This window comes from Hyperolius riggenbachi, chromosome 2, assembly GCF_040937935.1.
Source record: "Hyperolius riggenbachi isolate aHypRig1 chromosome 2, aHypRig1.pri, whole genome shotgun sequence".
Taxonomy (NCBI): Eukaryota; Metazoa; Chordata; class Amphibia; order Anura; family Hyperoliidae; genus Hyperolius; species Hyperolius riggenbachi.
In genome coordinates this window covers 335,802,004-335,820,212 of record NC_090647.1, presented here as the reverse complement: position 1 = coordinate 335,820,212, position 18,209 = coordinate 335,802,004, and the positions used below count along the sequence as shown (strand labels likewise).

Genomic DNA, 18,209 nt, shown 5'->3' with positions numbered 1-18,209 from the left:
CTCCCCAGAGATTTTTTTCAGCCAGATGGCATGAAAAAGTAGCCGGGTGGGGATGTAAGGGCTCTTTTCTACTGGGAAGCGCGATCGCGATGCGATCACGCAACCTACAATTTCCACCAGGGCTGTGGAGTCGGTCCAAAAATCCACCGACTCCGACTCCTCAGTTTATTATTCCACTGACCTCGACTCCGACTCCTCTAATTTGCATATTACAATTTTGTTGATTAAAAGTATGTAACATGAAATTCGTCTCTTAACTGCCAACGCTTAGGAATTTTACAAGACAACTGAAGTAAGAAGGATATGTAGACTACTATATTTATTCCCTTTAGACTAAAACTAGTCCTTGGTAAGAGTACTTGTAAAAGGTACAACCGGAACAAAGAACATCTATCAGGCCCTAGGCCAGTGGTTCCCAACCTTTTCCAGGTCGTGACACATCACGCCAAACATTCAGATATCCGTGACACGTCACATCACGCCAAACATTCAGATATACGTGACGTGTCACGTATGATAGAAAAATAAGGATAATAATTTGAAAATCAATAAAGTGCATTTTTCAGAACACACTTGAAAATGAGGGCTAGAGCTTTTCATGTATATGATTAAGGGCTGCATCGACAGTCTGCTTCTGCTGCTGGAACAATGGGGGGCTCAGAAAATCTTCTGATGCTGCTGGTGCAATGGGGGCTGCAGGGACAATCTGCTGGTGGTGCAGGGACAATCTGCTGATGCTGGTAAAATGGGGGCTGCAAGGACAATCTGCTGATGTTGCTGAAACATTGGGGGGGCTCAGAAACAATCTGCTGGTGCAATGGGGGCTGCAGGGACAATCTGCTGCTGGTGCAATGGGGGGCTCAGAAACAATCTTCTGATGCTGCTGGTGCAATGGGGGCTGCAGGGACAATCTGCTGGTGCAATGGGGGCTGTAGGGACAATCTGCTGATGCTGCTGGAACAATGGGGGGCTGTAGGGACAATCTGCTGATGCTGCTGGAACAATGGGGGGCTGCAGGGACAATCTGCTGCTGGTGCAATGGGGGTTGCAGGGACAATCTGCAGCTGGTGCAATGGGGGGCTCAGGGACAATCTGCTGCTGGTGCAATGGGGGCTGCAGGGACAATCCGCTGCTGGTGCAATGGGGGGCTGCAGGGACAATCTGCTGCTGGTGCAATGGGGGTTGCAGGGACAATCTGCTGCTGGTGCAATGGGGGGCTCAGGGACAATCTGCTGCTGGTGCAATGGGGGGCTCAGGGACAATCTGCTGCTGGTGCAATGGGGGCTGCAGGGACAATCTGCTGCTGGTGCAATGGGGGGCTCAGGGACAATCTGCTGCTGGTGCAATGGGGGCTGCAGGGACAATCTGCTGATGCTGCTGCAATATACTGCTGCTGACACAATGTGGGGGGGAGGTGGTTAGAGGGACACAATGCTGCTGCACAATAAACATTGGGCTGCAGGAATAATTTGCTGCTAATGCTGCTGCTGGTGCAGAATAGCTTGAGGGACAGTATTCTATATGATTGGTACAGGGACAGTGTACTGCTGCTCACACAGTGCCACAGGAAGAAACTTCCCTAACTCACCGCTCCATGGCCACCCCTTTGCCCCTTATCCTCCTTCCCTCCAAGCATCCAGACTTTGGCTCCGTCCTCAATGCTCCGCCTACGCCCTCTGACTCGTAGTTAGTAAAGACTACAAGAAAATGGCCGCCGATGTCTGCAAATGCAGACGGCGGCAGCCATTTTCTTGTAGTCCTGCACTAATAGGAGGAGAATGGCAATTAGCGGGGAGGAGATAGAGCGGGGGAGATGAACGGCAAGCAGAGTGGCGACACATAGCCGGTGCTGCTGCGACACATAAGTGTGTCGCGGCACACCGGTTGGGAACCGCTGCCCTAGGCAATGTAAGTGTGGGTACATGTAAGAATGATGTGCAGGTACTCTGCAGGGGAATAAGGGGATTGTAAACAGACAACACCTCTGTGTTCAATGTGCACAGCATTCTCAGTGAATTCCCTGCAGCTTTGTGGGGAGTGCATATGTAGAGTATAGTACTACTGTGTAACAAAGTAAACCTGAGACAGATGAAATTAAAGTTTTATACATACCTGGGGCTTCCTCCAGCCGCCTTCAGGATAATCAGTCCCTCGTTGTCCTCCTCCACCACCTGGATCTTCTGCTTTGAGTCCAGGTACTTGAGCCAGTCGGGCGTAGTGCGCATGCACACACTCCGCCGCCAGGAGCATACTACACCTGTGCAGCACTATTGCGCAGGTGCAGAATGTTCCTGGCTGTGGGAGCAGCATGCGGCCGGACAGCGCTGACTGGCTGAATTACCAGGACTCATAGCCGAAGATCCGGGTGGTGGAGGAAAGCGAGGGACTGATTAGCCTGAAGGGGGCTGGAGGAAGCCCCAGGTATGTATAAAACTTTACTTTTCATCCGTCTCAGTTACCCTTTAATTTGTAGTCACCAAACCAAATTTTAACAACATATCAAATTATTTGATTTCATCAGCAAAGGGAGTGCATACATTTGCATAAATCAGCATCAATGCAGAATTATTTCCATCTCGTTGACCATCTCTATTAGTGACACAGCTACACATCAGGCTTTATTCTAACTTCATAGATGTTATTTAGTATATATAAGAGATTCCTGTGTACACATCATATATACAGTCACAATCAGATATGTATATCTGACCTTAAAAATACGGGGACTGCTTTATTGAAGCAGCACAAGTAACTAATTTTGAGTTTATTTCATTTTTGTGGACTAAGCACAGCTATTACTGTATATATACTGTATATATACATTATTTTTAATGACTATTATCTGAGAAATAGAACATTTTATCATATTTTCTATTTTAATTACAGTTACAAATTCATTAGGAGTTGGAGTCGGTGCATTTTTTTTCCCGACTCCGACTCCAGGCACCCAAAATTGCCCGACTCTCCGACTCCGACTCCACAGCCCTGATTTCCACTACCCGTGATTGTGGCATATAGCTGCCGGGAACGGAGCACGATCATGCGACGATTGCAATGCGGAAAAACCGATGCATGCTAGTGGGAAATGACCACCACGATTTACATGTTATTGCGTTGCTCATTGGGTGAGGGGCGTTAGTTACTTAGCTGGGGCTTCTTCCAGCAGTCTTATCAGCTCCCTTGCTGTAGTTCCAATCTACTCCAGTGTGTCGCTGTTCCCTCTGAAAGATCCCAGACTCTGGTTGTGAACCCGTCTGCACCTCTCTCAGTTGTGCTCCAGTGGCCAGGATGATTCTGTGCCTGCGCTGTTCACGCATAAATAAACTACATAAACGCAGAATGCTCCAGACTACAGGAGCATGAGCAAGAGAGGTGCATAGATGAGACCTTGCATGCACAGTAGCCTGCGATCAGCTGTGGTTGGAGATCTTTTGGAGGGAACAGCAGCAGCCTGGAGGGCAGCATAACCACTGCGTGGGTTTCCTCCGGGTACTCCTGTTTCTTCCCACATCCCAAAAACATACAGATAAGTTAATTGGCTTAGGCTTAAAATTGTCCCTAGACTACGATACATATACTGCACAATACATACATAGACATATGACTATGGTAGGGATTAGACTGTGAGCTCCTCCGAGGGACAGTTAGTGACTCTGTACTGCGCTGAGGAAGATGTTGGCGCTTGATCGGTTCAACTCTTCCTATGCTGTAAGCACAGTTGCGCACAGAAGCACCGGCCCTGCATTCTCTCATCTTGCCCCACCTTTTTCTACTTTTTCATGCCACCCGGGTACTCTTTCATGCCACCCAGCTGGAAAAAAAATAATGGAGAGAACACTGGCATCAAAAAAAATAAATTGTTTTTTTAAAAAAAAGCATACAAAACGCATTACATTGCATTACTATTGACTTTCATTATGTGTGTTTTTTTTATGCGTTTTTGAAAATCATGCTACAAAACCAGCGTTTTTAAAAACGCATGTTGTAAAATGCATAAAAATGCATATGCGTTTTTGATGCGTCGCATTCACTACCATTAGCGGCTAAAACGCTGCATTTTCCGCAAAACTAGCGTTTATGCTAAGTGTGATCCTAGCCTTACAGTGTAACTCAGAGATTGATTACTGAAGTCTAGCAGGAAAGGTCTATAAATGTATCTAGGCTGCCAAACCATTTAATGACACTGGAGGAATAAGCTAAAGCTTTCCCATCTTTTGTCTAATTTGCCTTCTGAATTCAAAAATTGCTCTTGCCTTTGTAATGTGTACATCCGTCCACTATTGGTATCATGAATTCTGTTGATTTTGAAAGCATCAAGTTAGGAAGATGTTGGTTTTCTATGGCTTAATAGAAGTCATTGTAGAAATAGCTATATACCGTAGTAGTATACATGTCAGGGGTTTGGCCCAAAAGTGTAGAAGAGCGCTAGTTCCATCACAATTTTCAAAGCAGCAGGACTACTAATAGTCATGGCAGAGGTAGATGTGAAGCTGGGCATGTGTGTAGTAGATGTGGGAAATGCTTAATATCTATATTAATCACATACCACCTTGCCACTGTACCGGTCTAATATAAGATCAGATCTGAGAAAAGACAGGATTTAAAATGGCTTTCCCTGCTGCAGGCACACGTTTTCTACCACTTGTTGCAGTACAAACTTTTGGAGCCTCCTTTCAGCGTCACCCTTGCCTGTAGCTGCACATGCTTGAACTTAAATAGAACACTTTTTCCCATCAATAGGTATGATTTACAAAGCGTTTTCACCTGTTTTCACCTTATCTATGTTACATTTTTGAGCTCCAAAAGAGCAAAAATATAATTAACTGCTTGAGGCCCGCAGTGGTAAACCCCCCTAAAAAACCAAGCCATTTTTTACTAATTGGGCCACTGCAGCTTTAAAGAGACTGTGCAACAACATTTTCAGCCTTATTTCTTCTATCCTATAAGTTCCTATACCTGTTCTAATGTGGTGTGTCTGATGGCCCGTACTCACGGGCTGCAGAAGTGGCCTGTCGCCAGCACACGTGAGCGTGTGGGCGACAGGCCGGCGACAGCTCCTCGCCAGGTCCCTCCGCGTACACACGCGGAAGAGGGACCAGCGGCGAGACGGAAGCTGTCGCCGACGTTCCTCCTCCCCCCGCCGGAAGCTCCATTTACCACACTGGAGGTTGCTGTAAACCCCCCTAAAAAACCAAGCCATTTTTTACTAATTGGGCCACTGCAGCTTTAAAGAGACTGTGCAACAACATTTTCAGCCTTATTTCTTCTATCCTATAAGTTCCTATACCTGTTCTAATGTGGTGTGTCTGATGGCCCGTACTCACGGGCTGCAGAAGTGGCCTGTCGCCAGCACACGTGAGCGTGTGGGCGACAGGCCGGCGACAGCTCCTCGCCAGGTCCCTCCGCGTACACACGCGGAAGAGGGACCAGCGGCGAGACGGAAGCTGTCGCCGACGTTCCTCCTCCCCCCGCCGGAAGCTCCATTTACCACACTGGAGGTTGCTGTCGCTAGTCCGCGTACTCACGCGGACTAGCGACAGTTGCGGGGGAGGTGCGGCGGCGACTGTCGCCATGCGATTGAAACTTTCAATCGCATGGCGACATGAGCGACGGGCGATAGTTCGGGGTGCACACGCGTGCGACGGCCCATACTCACGGGCAACCTGTCGCCGCAACACGCGCGCGCCGCGTGTTGAGGCGACAAAAGTCCCTCGTGAGTATGGGCCATTACTGCAGCTTGTCCTAGTAGCACAGTGGCTGTATTCTCTCTGTTATATAATCTAATCTTCTTTTCTCTGATGGCTTTGTCGGACTCAGGCTGGAATGTGCAGCTCAGCTTGTGATAGGATAGAAGCTATACACACCCTGCACTTATAACATTGCAGGCTCTGTGTGAGTCACAGAGTGAGCTCCTCTGAGCCTAACACATTCTGGTAACAGCCATGTCTTTTGTTTGTAAACACTGCCTCAGGGCTGGAACCCACTAGAGCGATTTTTTTTTTTTGAGCGTTTGGGGAGCGCTTTGAATCGCTATCGCTTTCCCTAAACGCTCTGCCAAAGTAAATAAATGTAACAAATTCCACAGTAGCGATTGCGATTAGCAAAATCGCAATCGCAAGACATGCAGCATTTTGAAAGCTTTTGCACTTCAATGTAAAGTACATTACATTGAAGCGCTGGCAAATCGCTCATGAATCGCTACACCTAGCGATTTGAGTGCGATTGCAAACTGTAAATAAAATTATGATACATTGAAAGGACCAATTGGCATTAAAAACACTAATCGCAAATCGCTGGCAAAAAGCTTACACTTTTTAAAATCGATCCCAAAAGTGCCGTAAATCGCTTACAAATCGCTTATTAAAAACTCTAGTGATTGTACTAGCGATTTGTAGTGGGTTCCAGGTCTAAAACTGGCAATTAGACGCCAGGATTGCAGCAGGGAGTGGCAGAAACAGCACAGAGGGGCCCAGGAGAACATAATGAATAGAATGGTATGCTTTTTATTGTAAGAATTTTAGAGTACAGATTCTCTTTAACCACTTCCGGATTCTCGGAGCGTATATACACGCCCCTGAATCCTGAAGTGTATTCCATGGAAACGGCCGCTCGTACGAGCGGCCGTTCCATGTCAGTTCCCGGAGGGTGTCTCCGTGAACACCCTGCGAGCCGATCGGCGGCTCGCAGGGTAAATGTAAACACACGGGGAAGACCTTCCCCGGTGTTTACATGTATACGGCGCTGCTGCGCAGCAGCGCCGTAGAGGAGATCGGTGATCCCCGGCCTCTGATTGGCCGGGGATCACCGGCATCTGATAGGCTAAAGCCTATCCCATCAGGCGCAGGACGGAAATCCGTCCTGCGCCGCTCACAGGGGGAGGGAGAGGGAGGGAAGGGGAAGGAGGCCAGGAAGCGCTGCGGAGGGGGGCTTTGAAGAGCCCCCCGCAAGCGCAAGCAGCCGGCGGCGATCAGACCCCCCCAGCAGGACATCCCCCTAGTGGGGAAAAAAGGGGGGAAGTCTGATCGGCCTGGCTGCTAGCTGATCGGTGCTGCGGGCTGGAGAGCCCACGCAGCACCGATCAGCACAAAATAGCGTGGTAGGGAAGTGGTTAAGGTCTAGCTGCAGGGCCGCACAAGTCAGCACACAAGTGATTTCCCCATCCCCTTTCTCCCCACCACAGAGCTTTCTGTTGGCGGGGTCCGATAGCTCCCTCTGTGTTTTTGTTTTTTTTTATCAATATTTGTTATTTATTTTGAATAAAATTAACTTTTTATTTATTTTTTGTACGCTAGCTACGCAGTGGTCCGTTGCATAATGCACACGTTATGACTATGAACTGCAAAGGCTATAGACTATAATACAAAGCTTGCATGCAGCACATTAGGATAATGTGATCAGTTATAACACTGGCCCATAGAATTTTATGAGCAGTGAGTTGACATGCAGGATTATTTTACAACGCAACTGACCACTGTGAACAGGGCCTTAATGTTTTTTATCCAAAGTAACTTATCTAATATTCTAATCTAATATTCTATTTCTTATATTAAATAGAACTACGCTTGCTGTGCCATACTGCCCCCCCCCCAATAAAAAAAAAAAAACCTTATGATCTACAATAGGCAGAGCTCTTCTTTAACATTCAGATTAGTATCTGTGACCCATGTAAAACACCCACTTCTGTTCTGTAGCCATTTTCATGGCCTTTCTGCAGTGCGTATAGCCCATTTATGCCTTCTACGTAAAGTAAAAAAAAATAGCACGCCTGGCCTGAAGGGAAGGCTAAATGATATAACCTGCTGCTGGCTAATAGTTTGGTTGTAATAATAAATAGCAAAGATAGACTAAATGAAATGTCATCTGTAGTCTGAAATAGAGAAGTGCCCTGCTGTAGTAATAAGTGCCACCTTGTGATTAAATTAAATGTCATCCACAATCTAATAGAAGGGTGTCTCATTTTTAATACCTTTTTTTTTTTGTTTTAGCTGTTCTTTTATGCTACAAGTTTGTTAAAATTGGTATGATATTCTGTGATTTCAAGTGGAATGTTGTATTGTGAATATTAATTATAATTGTGTCCCAGTAGTATAGAGCTTGTTAATGGAAATGCATTTTCTTTGTGGCAAACTTTGGAGCGGTAGTAGGGAGCGGCAGGCTTATTCTGCATACCTTTAAATAATAATAAGCATTACTTGTAGGAGCTGTAATGAAAATGGCTTTCTACCACTATAAAAAGGTGAACATATTGAAATAAATATGCAATTCCTTTTTCCTATTTCTTTTAGTCATTAATATTTTTACAGGCATAAGGCAGAAATTTTCATATTTCTGACTAGTATGCATACACAAAACTGACCCCTTGTCAATGGGTTATCAGTTGGCACATTAATGTGTCAGTATATGAACAGGGAAAACTGTTGAACAAGCAAAGCTATATGTGCACGGGGGAGAATGTTGCCCATATTTGCTTTGGGTGACTGTTTACTCATGATCAGTGCGCAGATGAGCTGCTTGGCAAACAGCCCATTCTTGTTCAGAGGAGAGGGAGGGTGAGCAGGAGCTGTCCGCTGCAGCACTGAGTGGGAACTACTGTAACAATTTACCAGGTAACTCGGCTGAGAGGGGGTCGCTGTGGTACTCGCACCAGATTTTCTTCTATTCATAGTTTCCACTTGTGTGTTCCTGCATGCAGCTTCAGCAACGCACAGTGTGTAACATGTAAGGCTGTCAGAAATGCACTGTCTGTCTCTATTCATGCTTTGTGATTCCGTTCTTTATCGCAACGCATGGCTGCATGCATTTCTTGTGCAAATGTAATGTAACACCATTCATTATAAATAAATGGGATCTGCACCGCATCGGAGAGCAAAGCCGGGGGCGTGCGTTGCTACATCCACCTGTGTTGCAAGCAGCGAGTGGGGAAGGGGCCTTGGAGTTGCTTTTGGCTATCAAAATCTAGTGTTTCTGCATAATTTAATATTGTTTATAGCTAACACTTCTTTGCAGATGCAGATCAAATCCATTTATAATGCATGGGATCGCACTGCGTTTGCACAAAATTGCATTTAACTATATATTCCATTACCACACTTAATCACAACACATAGATGGGAAACATCAGGCAGTGCAACTTCTGATGTTCTTGTGTGTCACACGCACTGTTGAAAATGAGATTAGCAAGTGGGGACGAGGCCTTTAGTGAGGTCTTTTAATACCTTGCCATGTACATACCATAGTTGCCCTATAGGGAATTTTTTTCTCCACAAAACTGTGTGGCACTCTTTTTTCTACCATTGTTTCTGTTGTTCCATTGCACTAGGTGTAGTAGTCAGATCTCCGTATCCAGGCAACCACAGCTGCAGGTCCAATTTTATATCTTGATGCATTTTGGGGGTCAAGCAGGTTATCGTATTACTGTTTACAAATGCGGTTATCGTTTAAAACACATTAAAGGTGCTATAACGGGAGCGCTCAACAGTACTTGCTATACTCAGGATCCTCCGTATGCTGTCAGAATTCAAAAGTCCTCCTAATGTTAACTTCCATCGTACACCATCAGGTAACGCATGTTCTTAAGAAAGACAGAAAATGTTGTGCATTTCGCACTGACCTCTTCTGCAGCATTTTGGAGAGTACATAGTCATGTCACTGACTGTACTCAGAGGAGCTCCGCTCACAAGCTAATCATAGTGATAGTGAGAGAGAGAGCCACATGGAGAAAGATGACAGAGAGAGGCAAAGACGGCAGTATGGAGGGAGACAGAGCCACGTGGGGGAATCTGAGAAAGGGGGAGAGTGGCAGTTGCGGGAGGGGCCTATGTCCACCCCTGTGTTGGACAATTAAAATAGGATGTGTGTATGTACCCTAATGTTCTGAAGGCCTACCGCTGCTATTTGACTGCAGTTTGACTTCTCTGACTGCTAAAGCACACTATTACAGTAACCGTAGGTATAAGAAGAAAACTGGCGTAACAATAGACCCTGCAATGGATGCAGCCGCAGGTGGGCACAGAAGCCACAGGGGGCCCCATCCTCGAAGACTGACAACTAAGGGCAAGAAGAAAAGTCTTTCTGCTCTCTGCACAATTGTTCTAATGACTGCATCTGCTCAGCTACTGCTAAGGAATCATACAAAGATTTGTAGACAATCCCTATTCAGTGTTCAGGAGGGTCTTGTAAACAGTGCTACTCTTCCCCCAGCCTTTCTACCCCTCCCCAAGTGCTCTGTACTGTAGTGATGCTTGAGGAGTCTGGGCACGGAAGAGAAAAAGCTTTCTGCTCTCTGCACAATTGTTCTGACTGCATCTGCTCATCCACTGATAACGAATCATGCAAAGTTTTGTTGAAAAAAAAATTGTAGACAGTCTCTGTTCAGTGTAGAGCAGGCTCTTCTGTACAGCACCAGAAGCTGGAGGGGGCCCCATCCAAAGTTTTGCAGGGGAGCCCAGCGATTTCTAGTTACGCCCCTGGAAGAAAAATTGAAAAGGGACCAAAGAAAAGTTCTAAGTAGGATAAGTACTGTATATACACACATTTATCTCATTATGTCACGTGTCAGTTCAGGTACTACTTAGCTTATTTGGCAACGCTATTCCATTCTCATATGTCATTAGCTTGAAATGGCAAGTCTCTTCCGTTGTCATTGTACATGTTCCACCAAATGTGGCATATTTGTATTTGTTTATACTGTTTTAACTTTGTTTGTACTTAAAATATCCACCCTGTTTGTTTTGTATATTATATCCTGCCATGTTAGAAGATTGGACTGCATAAATCAAAAGCGTACATCTGCATAAAATATATGATTTGATAGAACACATTCTAATTTTCCTGTTTTTGTTTTTCTTTAGTCAAACTTCTACCATCTGAGTGCGATGGAAAAGATGATCAGGTGGGATTTATTTATTTATTATTGCACCATTTTCTTGAAATGCTATGTAATTTTTCTCTATCAGTACATCTCTGAAAATTGCTACCTGTCTCCCGTTAAGCAGTGTACCACAGCTGCACTATGCATTATGTAAATCCTAATCTATAATAACCATACAGCATTCAAGTGTTTTATTTGCCTTGTGTCTGTTATGTAAATAGAATTAGGGTGTTACCACATATCTGTGAAAAATACCCATTTATACAAGCTGTGCAGCTATTTTTCCAGAGCAGTTTCATTGTTTTCTTCGATGCAGAAAACTGCTGTGTTGTTGGGGAGATGTTTGGGAATAGTGTATTGTCCAATGAGGTCCTTGTGTTAATTTGCTATTATTTCTGGCTCCTTTGTGTTTCAGTATTGCAAAGCCAAGCAAAAGCAAATCATCCTCCAAATCCTGTCAGAGCTGTATGAGTTTCTGTCCTTAGAGGCTGGTGAGTATTTAATGCTCTGCTGTTACAAAAATACAGTATAATCTAGCAGTAATTATCTGCTTGTACTTGTCACATAATCTTAGCCAACAGGTCACATTCATTCAAGTTCCTCTTCATGTAAAATCCTGTAGGGGTGATGACAGCTCTATTACCTGTTTGTACTGAAGTTAAATTATATATCCACTGAAGACGATAGAGCAGTGGCTTAATTTTCATGCCAGACTTTTTCTTTTTACATATTACCTTAGCCGAAGCTGTTAATATGAATAAATCATTGAAAGATGTCGGCCTGGTAATCTGAAAATGTTGTTTCAGCTCACAGTGTGTGCATCAGTAGGGATAGTTCAGAGCTGGCTGCTCAACGCATAAGTGCAAGGATTCTGCAGCATGATATTGTTAAAGGAAAAGAAACTGGTAATATAAAGAATTTTAAATCATTCCCAGCTTTTCCCCTAATCGGTAGTACAATTAAATGGCGTATTGTATTTGCCCTCATGGCTCTCGGTGTACAGTAACAGCAGCTAGTACGCATACACAGCATTGCTGCAAAACATGCTGGGTCTGATCTGCTCCAGAGAACATTCACCTTATCCAGTGGTGAGATCATAAGTGATCCAGTGAAGTGTGGTCCGGTGTTAGTTGAGGAGCAGAAATGCAGACATCAAACCAACAAACGTTGCAAGCTTTCAAAACGTTAAGTTTCTTCTTCAGGCATTATACAGAACTGGATAAGAACCATACAAATCATTGTACGGTTCTGATCTAGTTCTGTATAATGCCTGAAGAAGAAACTTAACGTTTTGAAAGCTTGCAATAAACCATGTACATTAAAGGTATGACCGGAATCAACGTTTGTTGGTTTGATGTCTGCATAAGTGATCCAGCAAACCTGACGTGAGAGGAATATGGAAGCTGACCTATTTATTCTCTTTGAAACAATGCAAATTGCCTGGATGTCCTGCAGATCATCTTCTTCTAATCACAAAATTCCGACTGATCAATAGATACACAGGAATTTCCCTGAGATGGACTGAATACTAAAATTTAACCTTTAACCACCCTGGCGGTATTGAAGAGCTCAGCTCGTCCAGGAAAAAACTTGCTGAAAGCGGTATTGACGAGCTGACCTCGTCAATACCGCCAGGGAGATTTCTTGTTTCTCTGCCCCGCCGGCTGCACTTTTCCCTCATCAGAGGGATTCCGCAGGATGGCTGGATACCTGTCGGCACGCTGTGGGTAGCGATCTGTGCTACCCACAGCATACAGAACTAGCATCCAGCCACCCTGGGAATCCCTGTGCAGCCGGCGGGGCAGAGAATGTGTGAGGTTGTGCAGGGATTCCCCTTCTGTGCCGGCGGGTAGCTGGTGCGGGGATCCTCTCTGTGCGGGGGGCCAGGGGGGATCCCCGTACTGTGCGTGCGGGTGACCCTTTTGTGTGTGCGGGGAGGGGGGTGGGTATGCCCTTCTATGCGGGCTATGGGTGGCCTCTCCCTCCTCTTCCCCATCCCTCCCTCTCTGACCCCCCCCATCCCGTGTCTCCCCCCCTGTCAGAAGCCCTGCTTTACTCACCTGAGGGCTTTCTCCTGCGCCGGCCGCGATGGACACCCTCCTACTCCATCGCCGAAGTCCCGGTCTGTGTAATTACAGTACGCGGCTTGGTGACGTCACCAAGCCGCGTACTGTAATTACAGAGAACACGAGACTTCGTGATGGAGGAGGAGGCGCGCCGCTTCCACCGCAGGAGAAAGCCCTCAGGTGAATAGATCAGGGCTTCTGAAAGGGGGGAGACATGGGATGGGGGGGGGGGGGCACGGGGGATCGGGAGGGAGGGATGGGGGGAAGAGGAGGGAGAGGCCACCCACAGCCCGCATAGATGGGGACACCCACCTTCCCCCCCACCACAGAAGGGGGTGTCCCCGACCGACCACGGCTAGCCCCCATAGAAGGGGATACCCCCCCCCCCCCGCACACGCAGAAGGGCCACCCGCATGCACAGTATGGGGATTCCCCCCCTCCCACAGAGGGGATCCCCGCCGGCCACTACCAGCCAGCACAGAAGGGGAGCCCCCCCACAGAAGGGACACCCGGCCACAGCATCGGGGGCAATGGGGGGGGGGGGCAGAGGCACCCGCAAACCTGGCTCCCTATACATATGACTCCCTAGACCTGGCTGCACATCTGTCTCCTATACACCTGGCTGCACATCTGTCTCCTATATACCTGGCAAACATCTTGCTCCCTATATACCTGGCAAACATCTTGCTCCCTATATACCTGGCAAACATCTTGCTCCCTATATACCTGGCAAAACATCTGGCTAACTATTCCTGGCTAATACATCTGGCTAACTATACCTGGCTGCACATCTGGCTAACTACACCTGGCTGCACATCTGGCTAACTATACCTGGCTGCACATCTGTCTTATGTGAGTCTTATACTCACCATTGTCACAAGTTAGTGTAAAATGACACTTTGTGAAAAAATACAATAAAAATCAATTTCCGCTAACTTTTGACAAAAAATAAAATCTTCTATGAACGTGTCATACACCTAACAGAATACCTTGGGGTGTCTTTTTTTTTTCTAAAATGGGGTCACTTGTGGGGTTCCTATACCGCCCTGGCATTTTACGGGCCCAAAACCGTGAGTAGTCTGGAAACCAAATGTCTCAAAATGACTGTTCAGGGGTATAAGCATCTGCAAATTTTGATGACAGGTGGTCTATGAGGGGGCGAATTTTGTGGAACCGGTCATAAGCAGGGTGGCCTTTTAGATGACAGGTTGTATTGGGCCTGATCTGATGGGTAGGTGTGCTAGGGGGTGACAGGAGGTGATTGATGGGTGTCTCAAGGTGTGATTAGAGGGGGGAATAGATGCAAGCAATGCACTGGCGAGGTGATCAGGGCTGGGGTCTGAGGGCGTTCTGAGGGTGTGGGCGGGTGATTGAGTGCCCTAGGGGCAGATAGGGGTCTAATCTGATAGGTAGCAGTGACAGGGGGTGATTGATGGGTAATTAGTGGGTGTTTAGGGTAGAGAACAGATGTAAACACTGCACTTGGGAGGTGATCTGACATCGGATCTGCGAGCGATCTATTGGTGTGGGTGGGTGATCAGATTGCCCACAAGGGGCAGGTTAGGGGCTGATTGAAGGGTGGCAGTGACAGGCGGTGATTGATGGGTGATTGACAGGTGATTGATAGGTGATTGACAGGTGATCAGGGGGATAGATGCATACAGTACACGGGGGGGGGGGGGGGGTTATCTGGGGGGGAGGGTCTGGGGAGAATCTGAGGGGTGGGGGGGGGTGATCAGGAGGGAGCAGGGGGCAGTTTAGGGAATAAAAAAAATAGCATTGACAGATAGTGACAGGGAGTGATTGATGGGTGATTAGGGGGGTGATTGGGTGCAGTGGTCTGGGGGGTGGGCAGGGGCGGGAGGTCTGAGGGGTGCTGTGGGCGATCAGGGGGGGGGGGGGGAAATCAGTGTGCTTGGGTGCAGACTAGGGTGGCTGCAGCCTGCCCTGGTGGTCCCTCGGACACTGGGACCACCAGGGCAGGAGGCAGCCTGTATAATACACTTTGTATACATTACAAAGTGTATTATACACTTTGTATGCGGTGATCCGGGTGCTAGTAACCCGCCGGCGCTTCCGAACGGCCGGCAGGTTACAGCGCGAGGTGGGCGGAGCCAGTCCCCGGCGGTCGATCGCGACACGGATGACGCGATCGCTCCGCCCATGCCCCTACAAGGACCGCCGCCTCTGGGCATGAGCTGGTCCTTGCGGGATCCACTTTCCGGCCGCCCCTGTGCAGTGGGTGGTCGTTAAGTGGTTAAGGTCTGCTGATTGGTCATCAATGCTGTATATCACATATTGGCCAATCATAGTGTAGCTCTATCTTTTGCCATATCAGTGTCATCCTTCTTTAGATCCCTGATTTCAGGATCTATATTCTGAGTGGAAAGATGTGTTTACACTGATATGGCAAAAGATAGCGCTACACTATGATTGGCCAATATGTGATATACAGCATTGATGACCAATCAGCAGACCTTAATGAAGGGGTGGCGACCCGAGGTGGGTGGACCGCTAACCACTCCCTTCATCTCAGGTATAAAAGCACTAGGTCTGCAGCATGTTCATTTGGGCTGCTGTCGTACGGCCTATATGTTATGCTATAATTTGTATATAAAGTATATTTTTTGCACCTTGGCACGTTAGTACTTTACTGTCTGCACTTACCCTTAAAAAAGGTTCTTTATGAATTGAAACATGTTGGGTTTTATGGTGGAGGGTGTTTAATTGTAATTCTAATATACAAATACTGCGTTTGGAATGGGTCTTCCCTAATACAATAGTTACCTTTTATAATGGTTCCCAACGCAGTTTAATTGTATTTGTCCATCTCATATATGACAGCATTTTCACTTGCTTTTACACTTACTATTAAAGGTTAAGTTTTAGTATTCAGTCCCTCTCAGGGAAGGTCCTGTGTATCCATCTTCTTCTAATGCCTGGTATCATGATTTACTTTTCCGTCAGATCGATGATCGATTGATGATTTCTAGCATGTCCGATCTGCTCCGGATCAAGAAAGTGGTCAATTTTGTGCCGTACTGATCTGAAAATTTTAGCCATAGACACTGAACAAGCATGCAGATCAGTTGTTTCTGACAAGATTAGCTGTATGCTTGTTTCTGGTGTTATTCAGACACTTCTGCAGCTAACAAAAAGATCACCAGGACTTGCCAGGCAATTTATGCCCTAGATCAGCAATGCTTATGGTAGTAATTTAATTAGCAGTGCACAATGTTTGTGCACATGTGCATTGCATACGTGTGCTTTTCACAGTACATGTGTTAAAGCATCGCTGAAGTGAGAAGAATAATAAAATTAACTGAAAATATATTATTAATAATTTGCCAGCCCCTTTTGACCCGTTCCATGGTTTTGTGTGTTTTTTTTGTTTTCTTTTGCTTTACTGTTTAAGATGAATTATTTCTATAAACATGGCACTCACTGACCCCAGACAACCTCCAGCACTGACCCCAGACAGTGTTCTGTGAACAAGACTGCCAGGAGCTTGTGCATGGTCATCTAACTCTGCACAAGTAAAGCAATGTACTGAACATGCACAGTTTGTGAGCTCATGCATGATTAGTACAGCTCTGCTGATGTACAGAGCTCCTGTGTGGCCAGGAACGTGTCTGGATGGGGAGGGAAAAGGGTGCGAAATGAGTGGGTGTGGAAAAACCTCCTCCTCCTTCATATTTGAATAATGGCCAGTGGAATATTTTAGCTATGGATTGTGGGGGGCATAATTCCTGAGTAAAGACCACAACAAAGTATGTGTCACTTAAGGGCACATGTTTTTAATCTCTAAACTCACTTCAGGTGTACTTTAAAGATTAGCTTGCTGGTTTATTTCTATCATTTCATTTCCTGCTGCGGTGACGGTGCAATTTTACTTGACAGAACACTGCCCAAAATAATCCTCCTATCCCATCATCACCCACATGAGGTAGTTAGGGAGCAGCTAAAATGAGGCACTAGCTAGTCTTTCCTCGTTTCCCTGTCAGCGCAGATCGCCTGACACCACCGACTTCTGCCTTATGCTGCTAAGAGATTACCTCTTTGTGGCCAGCATTGCAGCTCAGAAGACTTGCTTACTTATCCTGTAAAATGTAATTAACCAGACCAATAGAAAATTAATGTATGTTGTTGCCTTCAGTGAAGATATCAAAAGGATTTTGTTGGTGCAGAAATGGAATTGAAAATAGCGTCCTAGTGGTATGAATACTGACTGTTAAGCTATTTTGATATGCTAAATTAAAGTTTAATGTCATGCTTTTGATCTTTCATGATAGTTTCAGATGATGTTTAAAGAGAACCCGAGGCGGGGTTCTTACATCGCAATCCGCATACAGAGGCTGGGTCTGTGTATAGACTATGCACTGTCATACACCCTTTGTCTGCTGTACCATACCTAGCAGGAATTACATAGATTAGCATTCAGGTGGGAGGCTTCGGTTGGACGCAATCGTGAATTGCGTCGTTTAACAGGGACGCCCCGTGTAGGCACATCTCCCACACGGTCCCCTTTCTAACCACTCACCTGTCAACAGCATCGTAGAAGCTGCAAAAAATAAAATTTAAAATCACAAACACTGGTCCACATGACAGCCCAGGGGCCCCAGGTCTCTCTCACTCACTCGTGAGGTAAACACAGCTGAGGTAAACACAGCCGCATATTATGGGGTCTGACGGCACGCAGGGGGGTCTTTGGAGGAAAACTAACTAGCAACAGAGGCTGGGCTCTATAGACAGACCCAGCCTCTGTATGCGGATTGCGATGTAAGAACCCCGCCTTGGGTTCTCGTTAAGGAAAGACTGCTATACAGATGCTCTATTTGGCTCTTGACCAATCAGCTTTTTCTGTTGTGTGGTGTGGGAGAGGGGTGTGGAGGGACAGGTGATGAGCGGGAGGTGCCCACTATGGTAACTAAAGCCTGACACCTGAGTGTGATTTGGCACAGTGAATCACTAGGATTTTCACCCAAGACCATAACAAATTATTTTCTCTGGCGTTCCCTTGCATTTTTATTCAAAAAATGTAATGTGGAGGGTGGTACTGCATGTGAAGACAAAAGGCAGGCCCTGCATCTACTTTAGTCTGGGAATGGGGCAGAGCTTTTTGCCTACTGCCTGTTCCTCCCCTCAATGTCACCCCTATAGGTGTTCCCAATTATGCCTGAGGGGGTAGCAGCCAGGAAGGGGGGCAGCGGCTGTGTTCTCCTCAGAATTTTTTTCCAGCCAGGTAGCATGAAAATGTAGAAAGGTGGCATGAA

At 46.3% G+C, this 18,209-nt stretch overlaps 1 protein-coding gene across 1 annotated transcript in view; it reads left to right on the top strand.

Annotated features, from left to right (window-relative positions):
• The window catches only part of LEMD2 (LEM domain nuclear envelope protein 2), a 67,275-nt gene that overhangs the window by 14,293 nt on the left and 34,773 nt on the right, over positions 1-18,209 (top strand). The window contains exons 2-3 of the mRNA XM_068265511.1: positions 10,851-10,891; positions 11,286-11,361. Of these exons, the coding sequence (XP_068121612.1) occupies positions 10,851-10,891; positions 11,286-11,361 (117 nt within the window). The remainder of the gene's footprint in view (positions 1-10,850; positions 10,892-11,285; positions 11,362-18,209) is intronic.